The sequence below is a fragment of the Protopterus annectens genome, chromosome 5.part0, assembly GCF_019279795.1.
Source record: "Protopterus annectens isolate FY-2018-M chromosome 5.part0, PAN1.0, whole genome shotgun sequence".
NCBI classification, from domain to species: Eukaryota; Metazoa; Chordata; order Ceratodontiformes; family Protopteridae; genus Protopterus; species Protopterus annectens.
Window position 1 is genome coordinate 450,807,488 of NC_056735.1, and position 16,061 is coordinate 450,823,548.

The 16,061-nt window shown below is 40.7% G+C and overlaps 1 protein-coding gene across 3 annotated transcripts in view; it reads left to right on the forward strand.

Annotated features, from left to right (window-relative positions):
* The window catches only part of GK (glycerol kinase), a 609,816-nt gene that overhangs the window by 145,476 nt on the left and 448,279 nt on the right, over positions 1–16,061 (forward strand). For all 3 annotated transcript variants that reach the window (XM_044072382.1, XM_044072384.1, XM_044072383.1), the window contains exon 4: positions 1,940–2,017. In XM_044072382.1, the coding sequence (XP_043928317.1) occupies positions 1,940–2,017 (78 nt within the window). The remainder of the gene's footprint in view (positions 1–1,939; positions 2,018–16,061) is intronic.

A 16,061-nucleotide genomic window follows, 5' to 3' on the forward strand; every position in this document is an offset into this window, starting at 1 on the left:
TCACAGATGAGTTTGGATCTAACCATCGGGTTTGACTCTGCTGCATACAAAAGACTTTGAAGCTGTTTCTCGAGCTCCACCCTCTCCCCATAATGCTCTGTTCTCACCCTAACTCCCCAGATCTTGTTTGCAACCATTGTGGTAAGACAGAGAATCACCTTTCTCAAGCTGCCTTCATGAACGGAGTCTTTCTTCTTAGACCACCAATAAAAGACCACTCTCCTCCTTGGGACCTTACTGTGGTTCCTCAGGGTTTGACTCTGAAACCCTTTGAACCAGCAGAAAAATGTGATATGAAGTTTCTGTTCTGGAAAATGATCTATTTAGTAGCTATCACTTATCAACAAGAATTTCTGAGCTTCAGGCCTTATCAGCTAAGTCTTTTTACATTATCTTCCATATAAGGATAAGAGTAGCTCTACGGACCAGTGCTTCCTTTCTTCCTAAAGTGCAGAAAGTAACATTACCCAGTCCATATAATTACCAGTCTTCTTTCCAAAGCACCTCCATGATGTACACAGACAATTACATTTTTACTTTCACAGAACGAAAGTCCAGGAAGTCCAATCAGCTGTTTGTGTCCTTCTTCTCTAGCATCCTGAGCCAGGTAGTGTCAAAACTTACTCTAGCCAAATGGATTACTGATTGCATTTCATTGTTCTTTCACAAAGGATTAAATTTACCACACCCCCCTAGAGCTCACTCTACTCAATCTTTGGCTACTTCATCTGCTTTCTCATCAAGGATCTCCATTGATATTTTTCCTACAGCCACTTGGTCATAGACTTGCACCTTTGTTACACATTACATATTGGATGTTGTCTGTAAAAGCAGAGATTCTTTTGATTTGTCAGTGCTCCAGCATATCCTTCCATGAAGGCCTTCCAAAGGCTACGTTGCTGGAGACTGTATCCCATCTGTGAGAAAGGGAGAAAGAAAAGGGACAACATCAGATTTAGAAGTTATGTACATAACTTGGCATCTTTGTTGTCTGTTTTCATTCTTTCTCAACTTCTCTGCCATCTACCCCTCAGCCTGGTCTGTCCTTTAAGTACCTGGTAGACGGTATTGGGACTTTTCAATTCCAGGTTTGAGCCCTAACTTTTTCTTATATCCTTTACTGCTTTTTTTTATAAATTGGGAGACTAGGTAGCAAACTTGATCTGAGGAGTTAGGGTCAGAATAATGGGTAGAGGGAGGAGCTTGAGAATTGGATCCAACATGTTTTGTATGCAGCCAAGTCAGATCTGACAGACATATCTGAACCCATCTGTGAGGAAGAATGAAAATGGACAACACAGATGCCAAGTTATAGTAAGTACATGACTTCTAATTTCAATTTCAGCTGGTTCCAGCTTCTCTGCTGCCAAATTTCAACTGACAGCCATTTCATAATTTCACATCAGGTTTCAAGACTCTTCCCTGCTTCTCGCAAGCTATGTAAAGCTTTCCATAGATATGTTCCATCTGAGACCTATTAAAGACCAAACTCCTCCTTGGGATCTAAATTTTGTTTTAGAAGCCTTATCTAGACCTCCATTTGAACCTGCTGTGACTACAGATAGAAACTTCTTATGGAACACTGCACTGATAGCAGTGATCATTTCAGCCAGTAGGGTTTCTAAACTTCACACTTTATCCATTCCTCCTTGGTTGCACTAGGCTTTGTAGCCTGTTTTCAAGGGAGAACTGAGGTGGTATTTTGTACTGTAAATTGGGAGAGTGCCTCACTGGGCTACTTCTGGTTAGCAAAAATAAGAAAATGTATTCTTGGCTAAATGAGTGAATTGAGTGATTAATGCATGTGTTAAACAGAAATGATTCCTAAGCAAATGAAAGTCTGAAACTGGTAATATTAAGTTCAGTGTGAAGTGTAGTCATATGCCTTTTCTGAAAATGTTGTAAAATTTATTTATAAATGCTTTCTTTATTTTCCAAGCAATTGGTGTAAGCAATCAAAGGGAAACAACAGTGGTTTGGGACCGGCTGACTGGTGAGCCTCTTTACAATGCTATTGGTAAGTAGTATGGATATTTTTATAACAAGTGTTAGTAATATATATACCTTTTATAACTTGAACTCTATTAATTTTCAAATAATATAAACAATCTGAAACTATAAAAATAGGAGTAGTAGTGCAAGTCCCATTACTAACAAATTGATGAAACTTATGAAATAGTTGATAATGTACCGAGAATGAATTTAGGATTTAAAAACAAAAACATTGGTCACATTAGGGACTGCAGATTTGCATGGCGACATAAAACCCCTTTTTCCTTGTTGCATTTCTAAATTTGAATAGTGTGCATATGCAGCTTACAGATATAGATTGGTTGTCCTGTAAGAGTTAAAAATTATTAATTGTTGACTTTCCAAATGTCACATAAAAGTGTCAATTAACCCTCATGAAAAGTTCAAAGGGCTGTTAAGAATAGATAAGAAAATTCGAAGAGTTTCATGATATAAAAGTGCTTAGTGGAGCAAAGCTGCCCTTGAATTACAGTGATTATCTGTTTTGCAATTATTTTAATTGCCAGGATTTTCCCTAAACAACCATGCTATGTTTGTAAAATGTAGCATAATTATCATTTAATTAGACGGGTCTTTGTAGTTTTTTTGTAAGTATTTCTTTGTTTAAAATTTGGATGACTTGGGGAAAATTGCGTTGCTGTGTGCTTTCATTTATTTTACTTTAAGTACATGCAGTAGTAAATGACTGATCTACTTTGTCTAACTAGATTTGAACTATAATTGTGCAACTTCTGGTGTTAGAGCTCAAAGTTTACTGACTCTGCTTCTGTGGCCGAGATCAGAGTACATTTCCCAGAACTTAAAGAGAAAAATGAGCACGATTTCAAACAGGCATTGTCCAATGAAATGAGGTCTATCAAGTTAATTTTATAATTTAACTAGAGTAATAAATATAAATACATACATTTTTCTATTGATAATTTCACAAAGTATCATGAACATACATCTGTACTTGTGTGACCACAATTACTAGAAATTTTTAAGCAAAACTGCTTCATTGCTTTAAGAAAGGCTATTTAAACAAAACTGCTTTATTTTTAACTGTGTCTTCATGTTTTTGTAGCATTTGATTATGGTGCATATAGTGTGTACATGATGATTATTCTGGGACAAGCTACTGCACTGACTTTAGAATATTAATGACAGACTTGCACACTGTCATATCTGAATAAAGAAGGTAATGGGATGTTTATAGAGAACACTTTCACAGTATCGGCTAATCTGAAAAGTCTGAGAATGTCCTAGCCGAAGCACCCTGGACTGTTTTACATGGAGCCACAACAGATACATCCACCTTTATATTTTCCAGTGGACACAGACAGCTAACATGTTTCCTGATCTTGTTCTAACCAGTAATGTCTGATTTAGGGACCTTATGCTACGACTGATTTGACTGATGCTGTGATTTTCTGTCACTGCTAAGGAGAAACAATTGCACAAACATTTAAGGTTTATGACGTCATGAAATGCTATTTCATGGAAATCTGAACACAGTAAAATATGAAATGTAAAACAAAATTAATCATAAATGAAAGCATAATGGGTACCACAAAACACATGCCTAAAAAGAAACAAAATAATTGAAAACCTTTGCATTTTACATTTAATATTTGTAAAGTGTTAAGAAAAAATACATTCATAACATTGAGTGCACGAATATCAAAGCTTATAAGTCTTAAGCACAAAAGATCAAAACACAAACCTGAATATACATCTGTGTGAGGGGGGAGCCCCCCTGTACCTCCCACACCCCATGCTACTTTGATATACCATCTCCGAGATTACACTGCAGTGGGGAAAGCATAAAAAAATTCCCTGCAGAGCTTTGACATTTAGTTGTTTGATCTTGTGAATGTATTCCATAAATAGTATAAGAGCAGATTAGGCATATTTTGCAGACAAGAGAAAGAGCAGTGCCATAGTAGTCAGTTTGAAAGAAGAAATGTATATGTGTGTCACTATACTGCATAAAATTTAAATAGGTACTCCTGCTCAGTCTAAATTGTGGAGATGCAAGATAAAATGTAAATTTGGAGGTCAGAAAAATAAAATTAAGCACTTGGGCTTCAGACCAGTTGTTTTACATTAGGAAGATTTGTGGCATGCACTGTGGTGGCAGGACAGGTAGCTTTCATCCTTCTAAGTTGGGAACTGCTGATTGAGAGCCCAGTGTCTGTTATTCTTAAAGTGTATTAGTTCTGGTTTAAGCACTTGAGCTTCAGGCCAGTTATTTTACATTAAGAAGGTTCGTGGTCTGCACTCTTGTTGGAGAAGAGGCTGGACGCTGCCCTTCTGAGCTGGGAATTTCTGGTTAAAGGTTTATAGTGCCTGAATATTTGAACTGTATCTTACTGAAATTGGTACACCTTGTTTGCTGTAGCATAGACTAGATGCAGGCCTGCTGAATCTAGCTTTGTTTATATGCTTGTTGTTTGTTTGCTTGTTATTTCCCTGGAATGCTAATTCCACCTAATATGGGGCTTCTCAGCGCTTCTGTGGATCACTAGTGATATCTGCATTGCTTACTGTACTTATTTCCTTGTTTCACTTGAAAGAAAGTTACTGTTTGTCGTTTTTGCATTTAAGTTACCTGTAACACATTGCACTTAAGTTACCTGGCACTTGCTCACTAAAGCAATTATATAAGTCGGCACTAAAAATTAAAAGCACTACACCCTCACTCCCCACTGGCCCTTGTTTTCAATTATTAAGGAATTCCCAATATTATTCTAGCATGTCCAAAGGTCAGTTGTCAATCTCCTCTCCGGTCCAGCTGGTGAATCTGGGAATCTTACAACCCTCTCCTCCTCCCAACAAATTCCAACACATGTGAGAGATGCAACCATATAGCCAAACTGGAGGCTAAGCTCTCTCAACTCAGTACTGGCATAACCAGTCAGGAGGAGAAGGAAACCACACTCACTACAAGTCCAGTCTCACATAGCCCTACCATGACAGCAAACCAAACACATAATCACACAAAAACATACTCGGAGGCTCTAAATAAAGATCTGCCTAAGCAGCAGAGACCTCCAAAGCAGACACCCAAGCAACCGCTACCCCAAAACAAAACACGTGCAACACATATCTCACAAAGCCAGTGTGCCGAACAGTCACAGCCCTTAAGACTAAACAACACACCTGATACACTTGTAATAGGTGACTCTATTGTCAGGCACACTGACGTCCTGCGCACCAGGCTGAACAAGGAGAGGGTCACTGTGAGCAGCCTGTCTGGTGCTAGGATCCGCCACATAACACAAGCACTCAGGTCACTCCAAGGCAAGTACAAATATGACTCTGTCATTGTCCATGCTGGTGTGAATGACCTGAGACGTACCTCCCTGGACTACATGAAAAGAGACATAAAGGAGCTCTCTGAGCATATAGCCCAGGCTGGTATGACCCTGACCTTGAGTAGCATCTTACCCTCACCAAGAATGATGCCACAATATGAAGACAAGATGATCAATTTCAACAATTGGCTTAAGTACTGGTGTCATTCAAAGGGGATCCAATGCCTGTCAGCTTGGGATGATATGCTCGACAAGCCACGATGCTTCGCTAGGGACAGCTTGCACCTGTCACCCCTGGGCTTTCGGATATTGGCAAAGGCTCTTGCTACCCCCATAGTGCCGTTTTAGGCAAGGCTCAAAAGACAAACCCACCTCCATAGGTATCACAAGGGATAAGAAACTAAGAGTAATGCTACTCAACGCCAGAAGTCTAAACCTCAAGATGCACGACTCAAACTCTCCTTAGCATGGAGAACATCGATATCTGTGCAGTAACAGAAACCTGGTTCAGGGCTCCCGAGAGCACCCCAGCACTACCAGGTTATACCTCATACCATGCTTTTCGGCCCCAAAACTTGGACCGAACCACAAAAGGAGGGGGAGTATCGATATTCATCAAAGAAACCCACACCTCCAGGTTGGTGGCAAAGCACGAAGCATCAGAGACTATCCATGTGCAACTAACAGTGGGTAAAACTGCCTTCCAGTTTATAGCCTGCTACAGACCACCCTCCAAAACCCAGGAACCCCACTCGGCCTTCCTGAGAACACTGGAAAATATGAAGGTCTCTCCAAACACCATTATATAGGGCGACTTCAACTACCCAAACATAGACTGGGAGCATTACTCTAGCTCCAACACCCTAGCCCAAAGGTTCCTAGAATTTATAAACTCAAATGCTATGGAACAACTTGTTACCACTCCCACAAGAGGGGAAAACATACTGGACCTGATCATCACCAACATGGGGACTCCATGCTCCAGACCAGAAGTGTATCCCTCACTGGTAAGATCAGACCATAAACTAATCTCACTGGATATTCACATCCCAACCCCACCCCCTGCCCAGAAAACCACAGTGAAAAACTTCTCTAAAGCAAATTTCACACTCCTCAAAACCGAGGTGGAATCCTTCAAAGCCCCTGGGCCTGTAGAAAATACGGCCCAGACCACAGAATCCTTTATAAACGCATTCTATGAACACCTTCAGGAATGCATGGATCATGCGATCCCAAATAAAACCAAGACCCAATCCTCCAAAGGCAGACGTCCTGTCTGGTGGACCCCAGCCATAAAAAAACTATACAATAGAAGGAGGAAGCTACTAAATGATAGAGCAAAATCCCAAAAAGGGAAGGCATCACCGATAGTATTAGCAAAAAACTACGGGCACTCATAAAATTGTCTAAGGCCAGCTTCGAGAGAAAAGTTGCACAGGACACTAAGGATAATCACAAGGCTTTCTTTAGCTATGTTAGGAACCTGGGTGGTAATTCCCAGATATGCTCAGAATTAGTCCAAAATGACAAATACACTGAACCCACAAACATTGCCAACATCCTAGCTGACAGGTTCAGTGCAACCCCCACCCCATCCCCACCAAAAGAGCAAATATCTATCCCAGCTGAGTGCTGCCCCCTTGACATCTCAGATGCTCAGGTAAGAGCCGCCCTCTCCAAAGCAAAAAACATAGCATCAATGGGACCAGACGGTGTCTCGGGCTGCGTCCTACATGAACTCCAAGAAGAGCTAAACCCAAACATAAAACTACTGTTCAATCTCAGCCTTACTACAGGATATGTGCCCAAAGAGTGGCGTACAGCAACAGTGGTCCCTCTCCATAAAGGTGGTGCCTCAACAGATCCTGGAAACTATCGCCCCATAAGCCTGACTAGCTTGGTCTGCAAAGCTATGGAAAGGATCATCATGGACCTCATAAATAAAGATATTGGGGACCTACAGACACTGGATCCTACCCAGTTCGGCTTTGTTAAGGGCAGATCCTGCCTCTTAAACCTGGTTGATTTCTTTGAAACAGTCACCAAGGCCATTGATGAGCGGAAGGTGGTCCACACAGCCTACCTGGACCTCGCAAAAGCCTTCGATGCAATACCCCACTCGGGCATTATAGATAAGCTCACCAGCTTAAATATAAACCCCTATGTCACTAGATGGATTGCAAACTGGCTCAAGGACAGAACCCACATGGTTAGAATTGCTGGAGCCATGTCAGACTCCAAGCCAGTTACAAGTGGTGTCCCACAAGGCTCAGTCCTGGGACCTCTCTTGTTCGGTATATATTTCTCGGAGGTACAGGCCAACACGGAAGGACTGTGGCTGACCAAGTTCGCAGATGACTGCCATAATCGACTCTCCAGCCGACACAAGATTCCTCCAAAAGGGCCTCATAGAAACAGACAACTGGTGCCAGAGCCATGGCCTCAAGCTAAATGCCAAAAGGTGTATAGTCATCCCTTTGGCAAAACAAAGTGCCCACAAATTACCACATAGGTGGTAATCCATTAAGTACAGAAGAAGTAATTAGGGACCTGGGGACCCAAGTTGATAGCAATCTCTCATTTGACAACCACGTGGCCAAAGTGGTTAGAAAAACATTTTATATAGCCCACCTAATCATGAAGGGATTCACATCTAGATCAGGGAGGTCATCGTGCCTCTTTACTCATCCCTCATCAGGCCCATAATTGAGTACAATGCCCCTTTTGGGATGTACCTTACCAGACACCTGCAGCAACTGGAAAGACCCCAAAAGTACCTCACCGAGAGGATCAAAGGGCTCAAACAGATGCCATATGCTGCCCGGTTAAAGAAACTCCAGCTCTACTCAGTGGCATACCGCCTGTTCAGAGGCGATCTGTGCCTGACATATAAAGCCATGTCCAACCCGGAATTAATGGACATGCTGCACCTCAGAAAATCCAAATCCCATCGAGCTACGCACTCGAGACTTGAACCTCAGTACTGAAATAGAGGACATGCTGGAGGGACAGATTCATAACCCAGAGGCTCCCTTCACTCTGGAATAAAATCCCAGTCCAGGTTAGGCAGAGTCCCTCATTGACTCTCTTCAAGAGGAATCTTGATGAGTGGTATCACTTCTGTGTCACTGTTAGACAGAGGCACAGTATACTAACCTCGAAAAAGGGCATAGCAAAATAAATTTAAAATGGGTGGCGAAAGCCAAACACATTCTGGCTAGGCTTATAAATGCCCTAGGGCAGATAGCCTAGTATGAACCTATGAACCTAAAAGCAATAAACTTGGATGTAACTATGAAGGAAAGGACATGGAAAAGTCAAACTGTTAAGATAAAATTATTAGGAGCTGCAGTTATTTGTCAAAGACTTGCTACACTAGATGCTCAGGAGCAAACCCTGCCCTTACCCTACCCATCTCATGCATATATGCCATGAATGACGAGACTGATGCTTTCCCAGATGCAGTGTAAAGCATGATGATATTGCTACTATTTGTCTGTTGTGAAGTGTAATTTAATATTACCTGCAAAGAAAATCTGTAAGATTTATGTATATTATTATTAAAAGGATGTTAAAATGGGGTGGCCGTGGTGGTGCAGTGGTTAGCGTTACCGCCTCACAGCAAGAGGTTCTCCGGTTAGATCCTCGGTTGGGTTGCCTTCTGTGTGGAGTCTGCATGTCCTCCCCTGTGGTCGCATGGGTTTCCTCCGGGTGCTCCGGTTTCTTCCCACATCCCAAAGACATGCTGTAGGTGGAATGGGAACTCTAGATTGGCTGTGTGTGTGTGTGTGTGTGTGTGTGTGTGTGTGTGTGTGTGTGTGTGTGTGTGTGTGTGTGTGTGTGTGTGTGTGTGTGTACCTTCTGTGGAAGGTTGGGCTGGCAACTTGACACCATATAAAACTCCACTGCCAATCATGAGCGACGGGTGATCCACTGTGGCGACCCCTAACCGGGAAAAGTCGAAAGGAGAAGAAGAAATTAAAAGGATGTTAAAATGTTGCAGTTTCATTGGGTTGCTTGATGTACCCAATATATATATATTTTTTACCAGTTTTTTGGTGAACTGTTTTACTTTACATTTGTGAGTCTGCTGTAATGCTTTTCTTATCTGGTACAAGTTGTTGTGGGTGGCAGACACTTACGTCTGTAATGGGTTTGTTCTTGTGTGCTCAGTAAAATTATCAGATTGCTCTTTACCTCAAGATATGAGGGTACTACATTCCGGAATGCATCATCCTTTGGATGAGACAATAAAGCGAGGCCCCATCTGCCTGAATTGGTGGTAGCTCAGGTGGATGTAAAATGTCCCACCGCACCTATTGAAACCCAAATTTCCCCTAGTGGTATAACTGCCACCTTGGGTCATCCCTGAAGAGGCCATTGGCCTAGTGGGACTAACCTGGTCAACAAAAAGAAATAAAAATGAATGCTTTCCTTTTATAAGTCTGGGATATCACATGGAGCAACAGCTACACTTATTGTCCTGATTCGATGACCATGTGCTAATCATCAATCATGTTCTACCTTCAAGACCTTTGAAGGAAAACAGTTTATAGAATAAATGCAGTTTTATATTGCAAAAAGTTTGCATGAAGTATTCTGGCAAAAAAAAAACATTAAACTGATCAACTGTATTATGATCAACTGTATTATGATTAAAATTATGTAATACACTTTAACAAGCTATGGGAAAAATACAGGCATACTTTGTTAGATGCCTTCATTAATAAACTAGTAATATATTGCTTAGAAGTCTCTTATTAGTTACAGACTTAAATACCAGGACAAGAATATGTATGTTGCTGTCAGACCTAAGCAGTCTGAATCTGAATGTATAGGAGGCAGACATAACTATCATATCATGATTTGGAAACAGTTTGCTGAGATTTTATTTTCTGTACTTGTGTCTATTTTGACTTTTCAATTGACTGAAAGTGCAGAGTGTTTTTGAATACAGTCTCTTATCCCCTCAGAATTCTTCCAAGATATGGTCAGTAGTGTACAAAATCACTTAAGCAACTGAAATACCCAGTTTCAGTATTGTACTGTAAATGGGATCTTTGCTCCTACTAGCAGAGTACCAGTACTAAACAGAACTGGAGTCATGCATGCTGCCAGTCATGAAATCTGTCACTCATGCTCTTTGCTCAGTGAAGCCACTCCATGTTTCATGAAAGCCATAAAATTATATGTTTTTCAGAAAAAAAACAGAGCTGCAACTACTTTGAGACCACTGTCATTGTGGGACTGTGTTGGATTTCTTCATATAAATGTCTTTATTTTTGGACTTATAATACTGCAGTTTTATTTTAAATGTTTCTCCTGGAGTTTTAAAACTTCTTGGTTAGGGCCAGTTAACAAACATATGATGTCCTTCCATATCACTGTTGCAGTGTTCTTTACATAAGAGATTCCTTGCCAAGGGTAGCCCAACATCCGGCCAGTATAAGAAAGAATTAGGAGTATATAGACGTTGTATATCACACTTGTGATCCCCGCACAAAGTGACGTACTGATGTACATACCTCAGAACAGAAAAACCCCAGGAAGAACAAATATTCTTAGGAACTATGAGGAACATGTGCATCCAGAAGGAGAAAAAAGAAAGGAATTCCAGGCCAGGAAGAAGGAATGAATAGGGCAGAGCAAAAAAGGGGAGGAGGGAGGGAGCAAATACTGCAACCGTGACGAGAAGGACATCTACTGTTATGGTAATATTTTACACAACTATACTATATCCTGCAATATTGCTGTTGCAGTATTTATGTAATGGAGAGTGCAAAATCTCAAGAGGAAACTTGGAGGAGGAAGGCCTAGAAGAGCCCTCTAGAAAACCATGCAGGATAGTTCTGGCAAATCCAGCTCTTGCTCTGGAAACAACATCCAAATTGTAATGTTTAGTGAAGGTATGGACATAGGTCCAAGTAGCAACCTCAAGGATGAAATTGGTATCCATTCCTTTGAAAAAAGCACCAGCAAAAACAACATCTCTAGTAGAATGAGTCCTTACAGTGGTAGAAAGACATTTACCATGAAAAGAATAACAAAAATAAATGGCCTTAGCAATCCTTAGAAATCATCACACCTAGAGATCTGGAATGAAAGTAAACAAAAAGTTCCTCAGATTTGTGAATGGCCTTAGTCTTGTCCAGATAATATCAGAGCTGTCTATACAGTTCCCAAGTGTGAATAACCTTCTCACTAGCAGACTGCAAAGGAGGAAAAAAAGACGGTAAATTAGTGGACTGATTGAGACAATTCATTAACCACTTTAGGTATAAAAGAATGATTAGCATAAAGTTCCTATGAAAAACTAAGAAAGGAGGAGCAGGGTTGGGAGGGTGGCCTAATGGTTAAGGTGTTTGCCTTACAAACACAAGGTCCAGGGTTCGAGTCTTACAAGGGATAATTGTCTAGGCTTACAATGGCTCACAAGGGCATTTAGCCTAGTACTAACCTATAACATACAAAGCTATGTCAAACCCAGTGCTGTTGGACATGCTCCACTTAAAGAAATCCCAATCCCTCCGAGCTACATGCTCTAGGGACCTAAACCTTATCACCACAATAAACAGAACATGCTGGAGGGATAGATTCCTGTCCCAGAGATTTCCCATATTCTGGAACAGACTACCTATCTATGTCAAACAGAGCTCCTCATTAGCACTCTTCAAGAAAAATCTTGATGATTGGATGGGAGATGGGAAATTCACCCCGGGGCTCTGCTCGACAGGGGCACAGGAAAATAATTTTCTTGGGTGGCGAAAGCCAGGGTACATTTTTGGCTAGGCTTATATAGGCCCTAGGGCCAATAGCCTAGTATCCTCCTATGAACCTAAAAGAGCCTGGAGTCCAGAAACTCTTTTAATTAAAGTAAGGGCCAAAGGAAGGACAGTTTTTTTTCTAAGCTGCCTTCTGAGAGGTGTGCCACAGGCTCCCCTGCAATCAGTAGTATTGTCCCGGATGTTGCTGGGGTCAGTGCACTTGTTAGTCTTTTCTTTACAGACGTTGTGGATAACACATACAGAAGCTCAGTCCAACAGTAAGGCAAGCTGCATAAACATTTAAAATTAAAACTGAAGATTTCCATCAAAATGGCAACCAGGCTAATCAGGGAAGTATCACAAACACTACCCAATCAGGGACTGCAAGTAATCAATGTCCGTCTGCTCCTTCTCTCAGCAGAAGTAAAACAGAGCCAGTAATCCCAAGCTGATTCATGAGAAGCAGTTTGCAAGCTCTCTACTGATCAGCAGTATTGCACCGGATGTTACAGATTTAAAAGAAAGAAAAAAGTTGGTTGACACTGTATTATAGTGGAAAATAAATTTCTTTACCACAGCGAAATGTGGAATCAACAGCTTTATTGCATAAACGCAGTTACACTACAATAGCGTTTTCGTCTTCTATTATACTTCCTCAGATGCAAAAAAAAAAATTTTTTGCATCTGAGGAAGTATCATAGACAAAAACGTTATTGTGGTGTTTATGCAATAAAGCTGTTGGTTCCACATTTCGCTGTGGTAAAGAAATTTATTTTCCACCTCCTTTGAGTGCCAGGATTGTGTTGCTTCTGGTTTACTTGTCTTTTCTGGGCACTCTTTCCTCCATTTAGTTTTTGGTGTTACTTTTACTGTATTATAGTGTGTACTGCAGAGGTGGGAAGATATGAAAGATGGGGTAACATAAGCTTTTACCAGTCTAAGGATCGGGCCTGCTTGTGAATATCAACATGATTTATGTAAGATGCTTGTATTGCAACTATATTAGAACTGTATGTAATGCTTATATCAAACTAGTATGTGGGTTAAAAAGGTGTTTTTATAAAGTGCATGTGCTTAAGACATAACTGCAATGTGCCCTGCTGGAAGAAAACAGAAATGTCCATGCACTATTGTAGCTGTTTAAATGTATATATTTTAATAGTGGAAACTGGAATACAGGAGGTTAACTTCAGATAAATAGCTGAAATTAAATTACTGTATGGTTACACAATAAAAGATGGTATCTTTAAGTTTTCAATGTAGCTAGATACATAGTCTGTGCTGAAAAGTTTTCTGTATTGTCCTTGTGGTGAAATAATTACTAGTCTTGAAATGTGGAGGAATGTAATGTAGTTGTTTTATGACTTCCAGTATCTGCCAAAGATCCAAGGTCTGTGTATTTTCACAGGTAGATGCTAAATACTGCCAGCTTCCAGCAGTGGGGGTTTTACCTGGGATAGTCAGATGACAAGAAATATTCTGCAAGCTATCCCAGCAGTAATATTTGAGATATTAATTGGAGAAGTCTCGTAGTGAGACAGGGCATTATGTAGTCTGCCTTGGATATGACAAGAACCATTCACCACATCTGCCTTGCTCTGATGAAGTACGTTTCTAGGGAACAGTATAATTCTGCTGGATATAGTCAGGAATATAGCAAAGGTTAGTTTAGATATTTTTTTTTCTTTATTTCTGCAGTGTTTTAAATATTTCCTGTGATTTGAACTCTGATGTCACTGTGATTATATATGGATTCTTTTCTTGTTCTTTTATTATTTATTGTTAAATATATTTAAACCTTTATTGTGGCTGACCTGTGTAGAGATATTTAAGTTTTGAGAGTACTTGGATATTTATTTGGTGACACCATGTGGACCACTCCGAATAGCCTTGCTCTTGGTCAAACTACCATTTGTATTAATATTACACAGTAAGATTTGACACCCTTTGTTAAGGGCCTAAAAGTAGCTGATAAGGAGTTGGCTGGTGGCAGTGATAACTACCTTATAGTGTGGGCAAAAGGGGTAATAGCTAGTAAACCTGTGCCAGCCTTTCCCAGGGGGGTGTGTGTGTGGTGTGTGTGGTGTGTGTGGTGTGTGTGGTGTGTGTGGTGTGTAAATCAAACCTCAGAGTGTGTGTGTCAGCTACTTGGGCAGGGACACGAAGTACTGGTTGGACAGAGAGGGTGCTGGAGGTCTTGGCTTGGCCACTCAGCTGAGATCTCAACTCTGTATACCAGTGGGGAGTCTTACTGGGGATCTGGAGAAAGAGGGAGAAACCAGCCCCAGACTGACTGTCTTTTTGTGCTCTTAAGGGAAATTGCATTTGATGCAGAGAGCTGCATCTAGAAATCCTGTGTGTATACCTGTTATCCTGCCAGTGGTGAGGATTGAGGCTCCTTGATTAGTGGTCCAGTAGTGGGGCATCACATAGGTAAATTTGCAGATGACTGTAAGGTTGGCTGTATTGCAGATTCCAACAAATATCTGTCACTTCAAATAATTATTTGCTAGTAACTGCAAACCAAGCAAAATTATTGGATTAAGATTCAGTACTGAAAAGTGTGAAGTCATGATTTTTGTAAGGGGTAAGGGTTAATAGCTACAAAAGTTTGTCTATAAGTACTTCGAAAATGCTACTTTTTATAAGAATTTGAGAATATTTGTTATTGTAGACTTGCAGTGGTGATGGACAGGTTGACAGATGAGATCCGACAGGAGGCCCGTGGACTATGATGTTTGCAGATGACATTGTGATCTGTAGTGAGAGTAGGGACCAGGTTGAGGAGACCCTGGAGAGGTGGAAATATGCTCTAGAGAGGAGAGGAATGAAGGTCAGCAGGACTAAGACAGAATATGTGTGTGTGAATGAGAGGGAGGATAGAGAAATGGTGAGGATGCAGGGAATAGAGTTGGCAAAGGTGGATGAGTTTAAGTACTTAGGATCGACAGTTCAGAGTAATGGTGAGTGTGGAAGAGAGGTGAAGAAGAGAGTACAGGCAGGGTGGAATGGGTGGAGGAGAGTGTCAGGAGTGATTTGTGACAGACTGGTACCAGTAAGAGTGAAAGGGAAGGGATGCAATAGGGTAGTGAGACCAGTTGTGTTGTGTGGGATGGAGATGGTGGCATTGACAAAAAAGCAAGAGTCAGAGCTGGATGTGGCAGAGTTAAAGATAAGATTTGCACTGGGTGTGACGAGGATGGACAGGATTGGGGATCAGTATATTAGAGGGTCAGCTCAGGTTGGACAGTTTGGCGACAAAGCCAGAGAGGTAAGATTGCATTGGTTTGGACATGTGCTGAGGAGGGATGCTGGGTATATTGGGAAAAGAATGCTAAGGATGGAGTTGCCAGGTAAGAGGAAAAGAGGAAGGCCTAAGATTTGATTTATGGATGTGGTGAGAGAGGACATGCAAGTTGTCAGAGCAAGATGCAGAGGACAGGAAGAAATGGAAACAGATTATCCGCTGTGATGATCCCTAATGGGAACAGCCAAAAGAGAAGAAGTGTAGACTTTACATTTAATTGGCATCTTGAAGAGATTAAAAAGTAAAGCTATACTGTGATTAGGTTAACTGTAGTTAAACATCCCCTTCACAGATGAAAACAAATCTGTTGACCTACATAAAATATCCAAGAACAATAATTGAATAGAACATGTTTTGTACATATTCAGTGAAGCAACTGGAAATTTACCAGGTATATACCTTCTGTATGGTGGCTGGGCTATCACAATAGATGTATGAAGTTGAAACTGTTTACTATTCAGTTCTGTTATTTTATGAGTAAATTCCTTTTTGCATGTATGTTTTTTTTAATGACTAGTTGGGTATTTATACTAATTCTACCTCTTACAGGTACACAAATGCCAATTTTGCATTAAAATTGAATTCCATAAAAAAATTCATATATAACACAAGTAATTCTGGACATGTATAATAAACTACTCTACCACATTTGCATTTTGAATA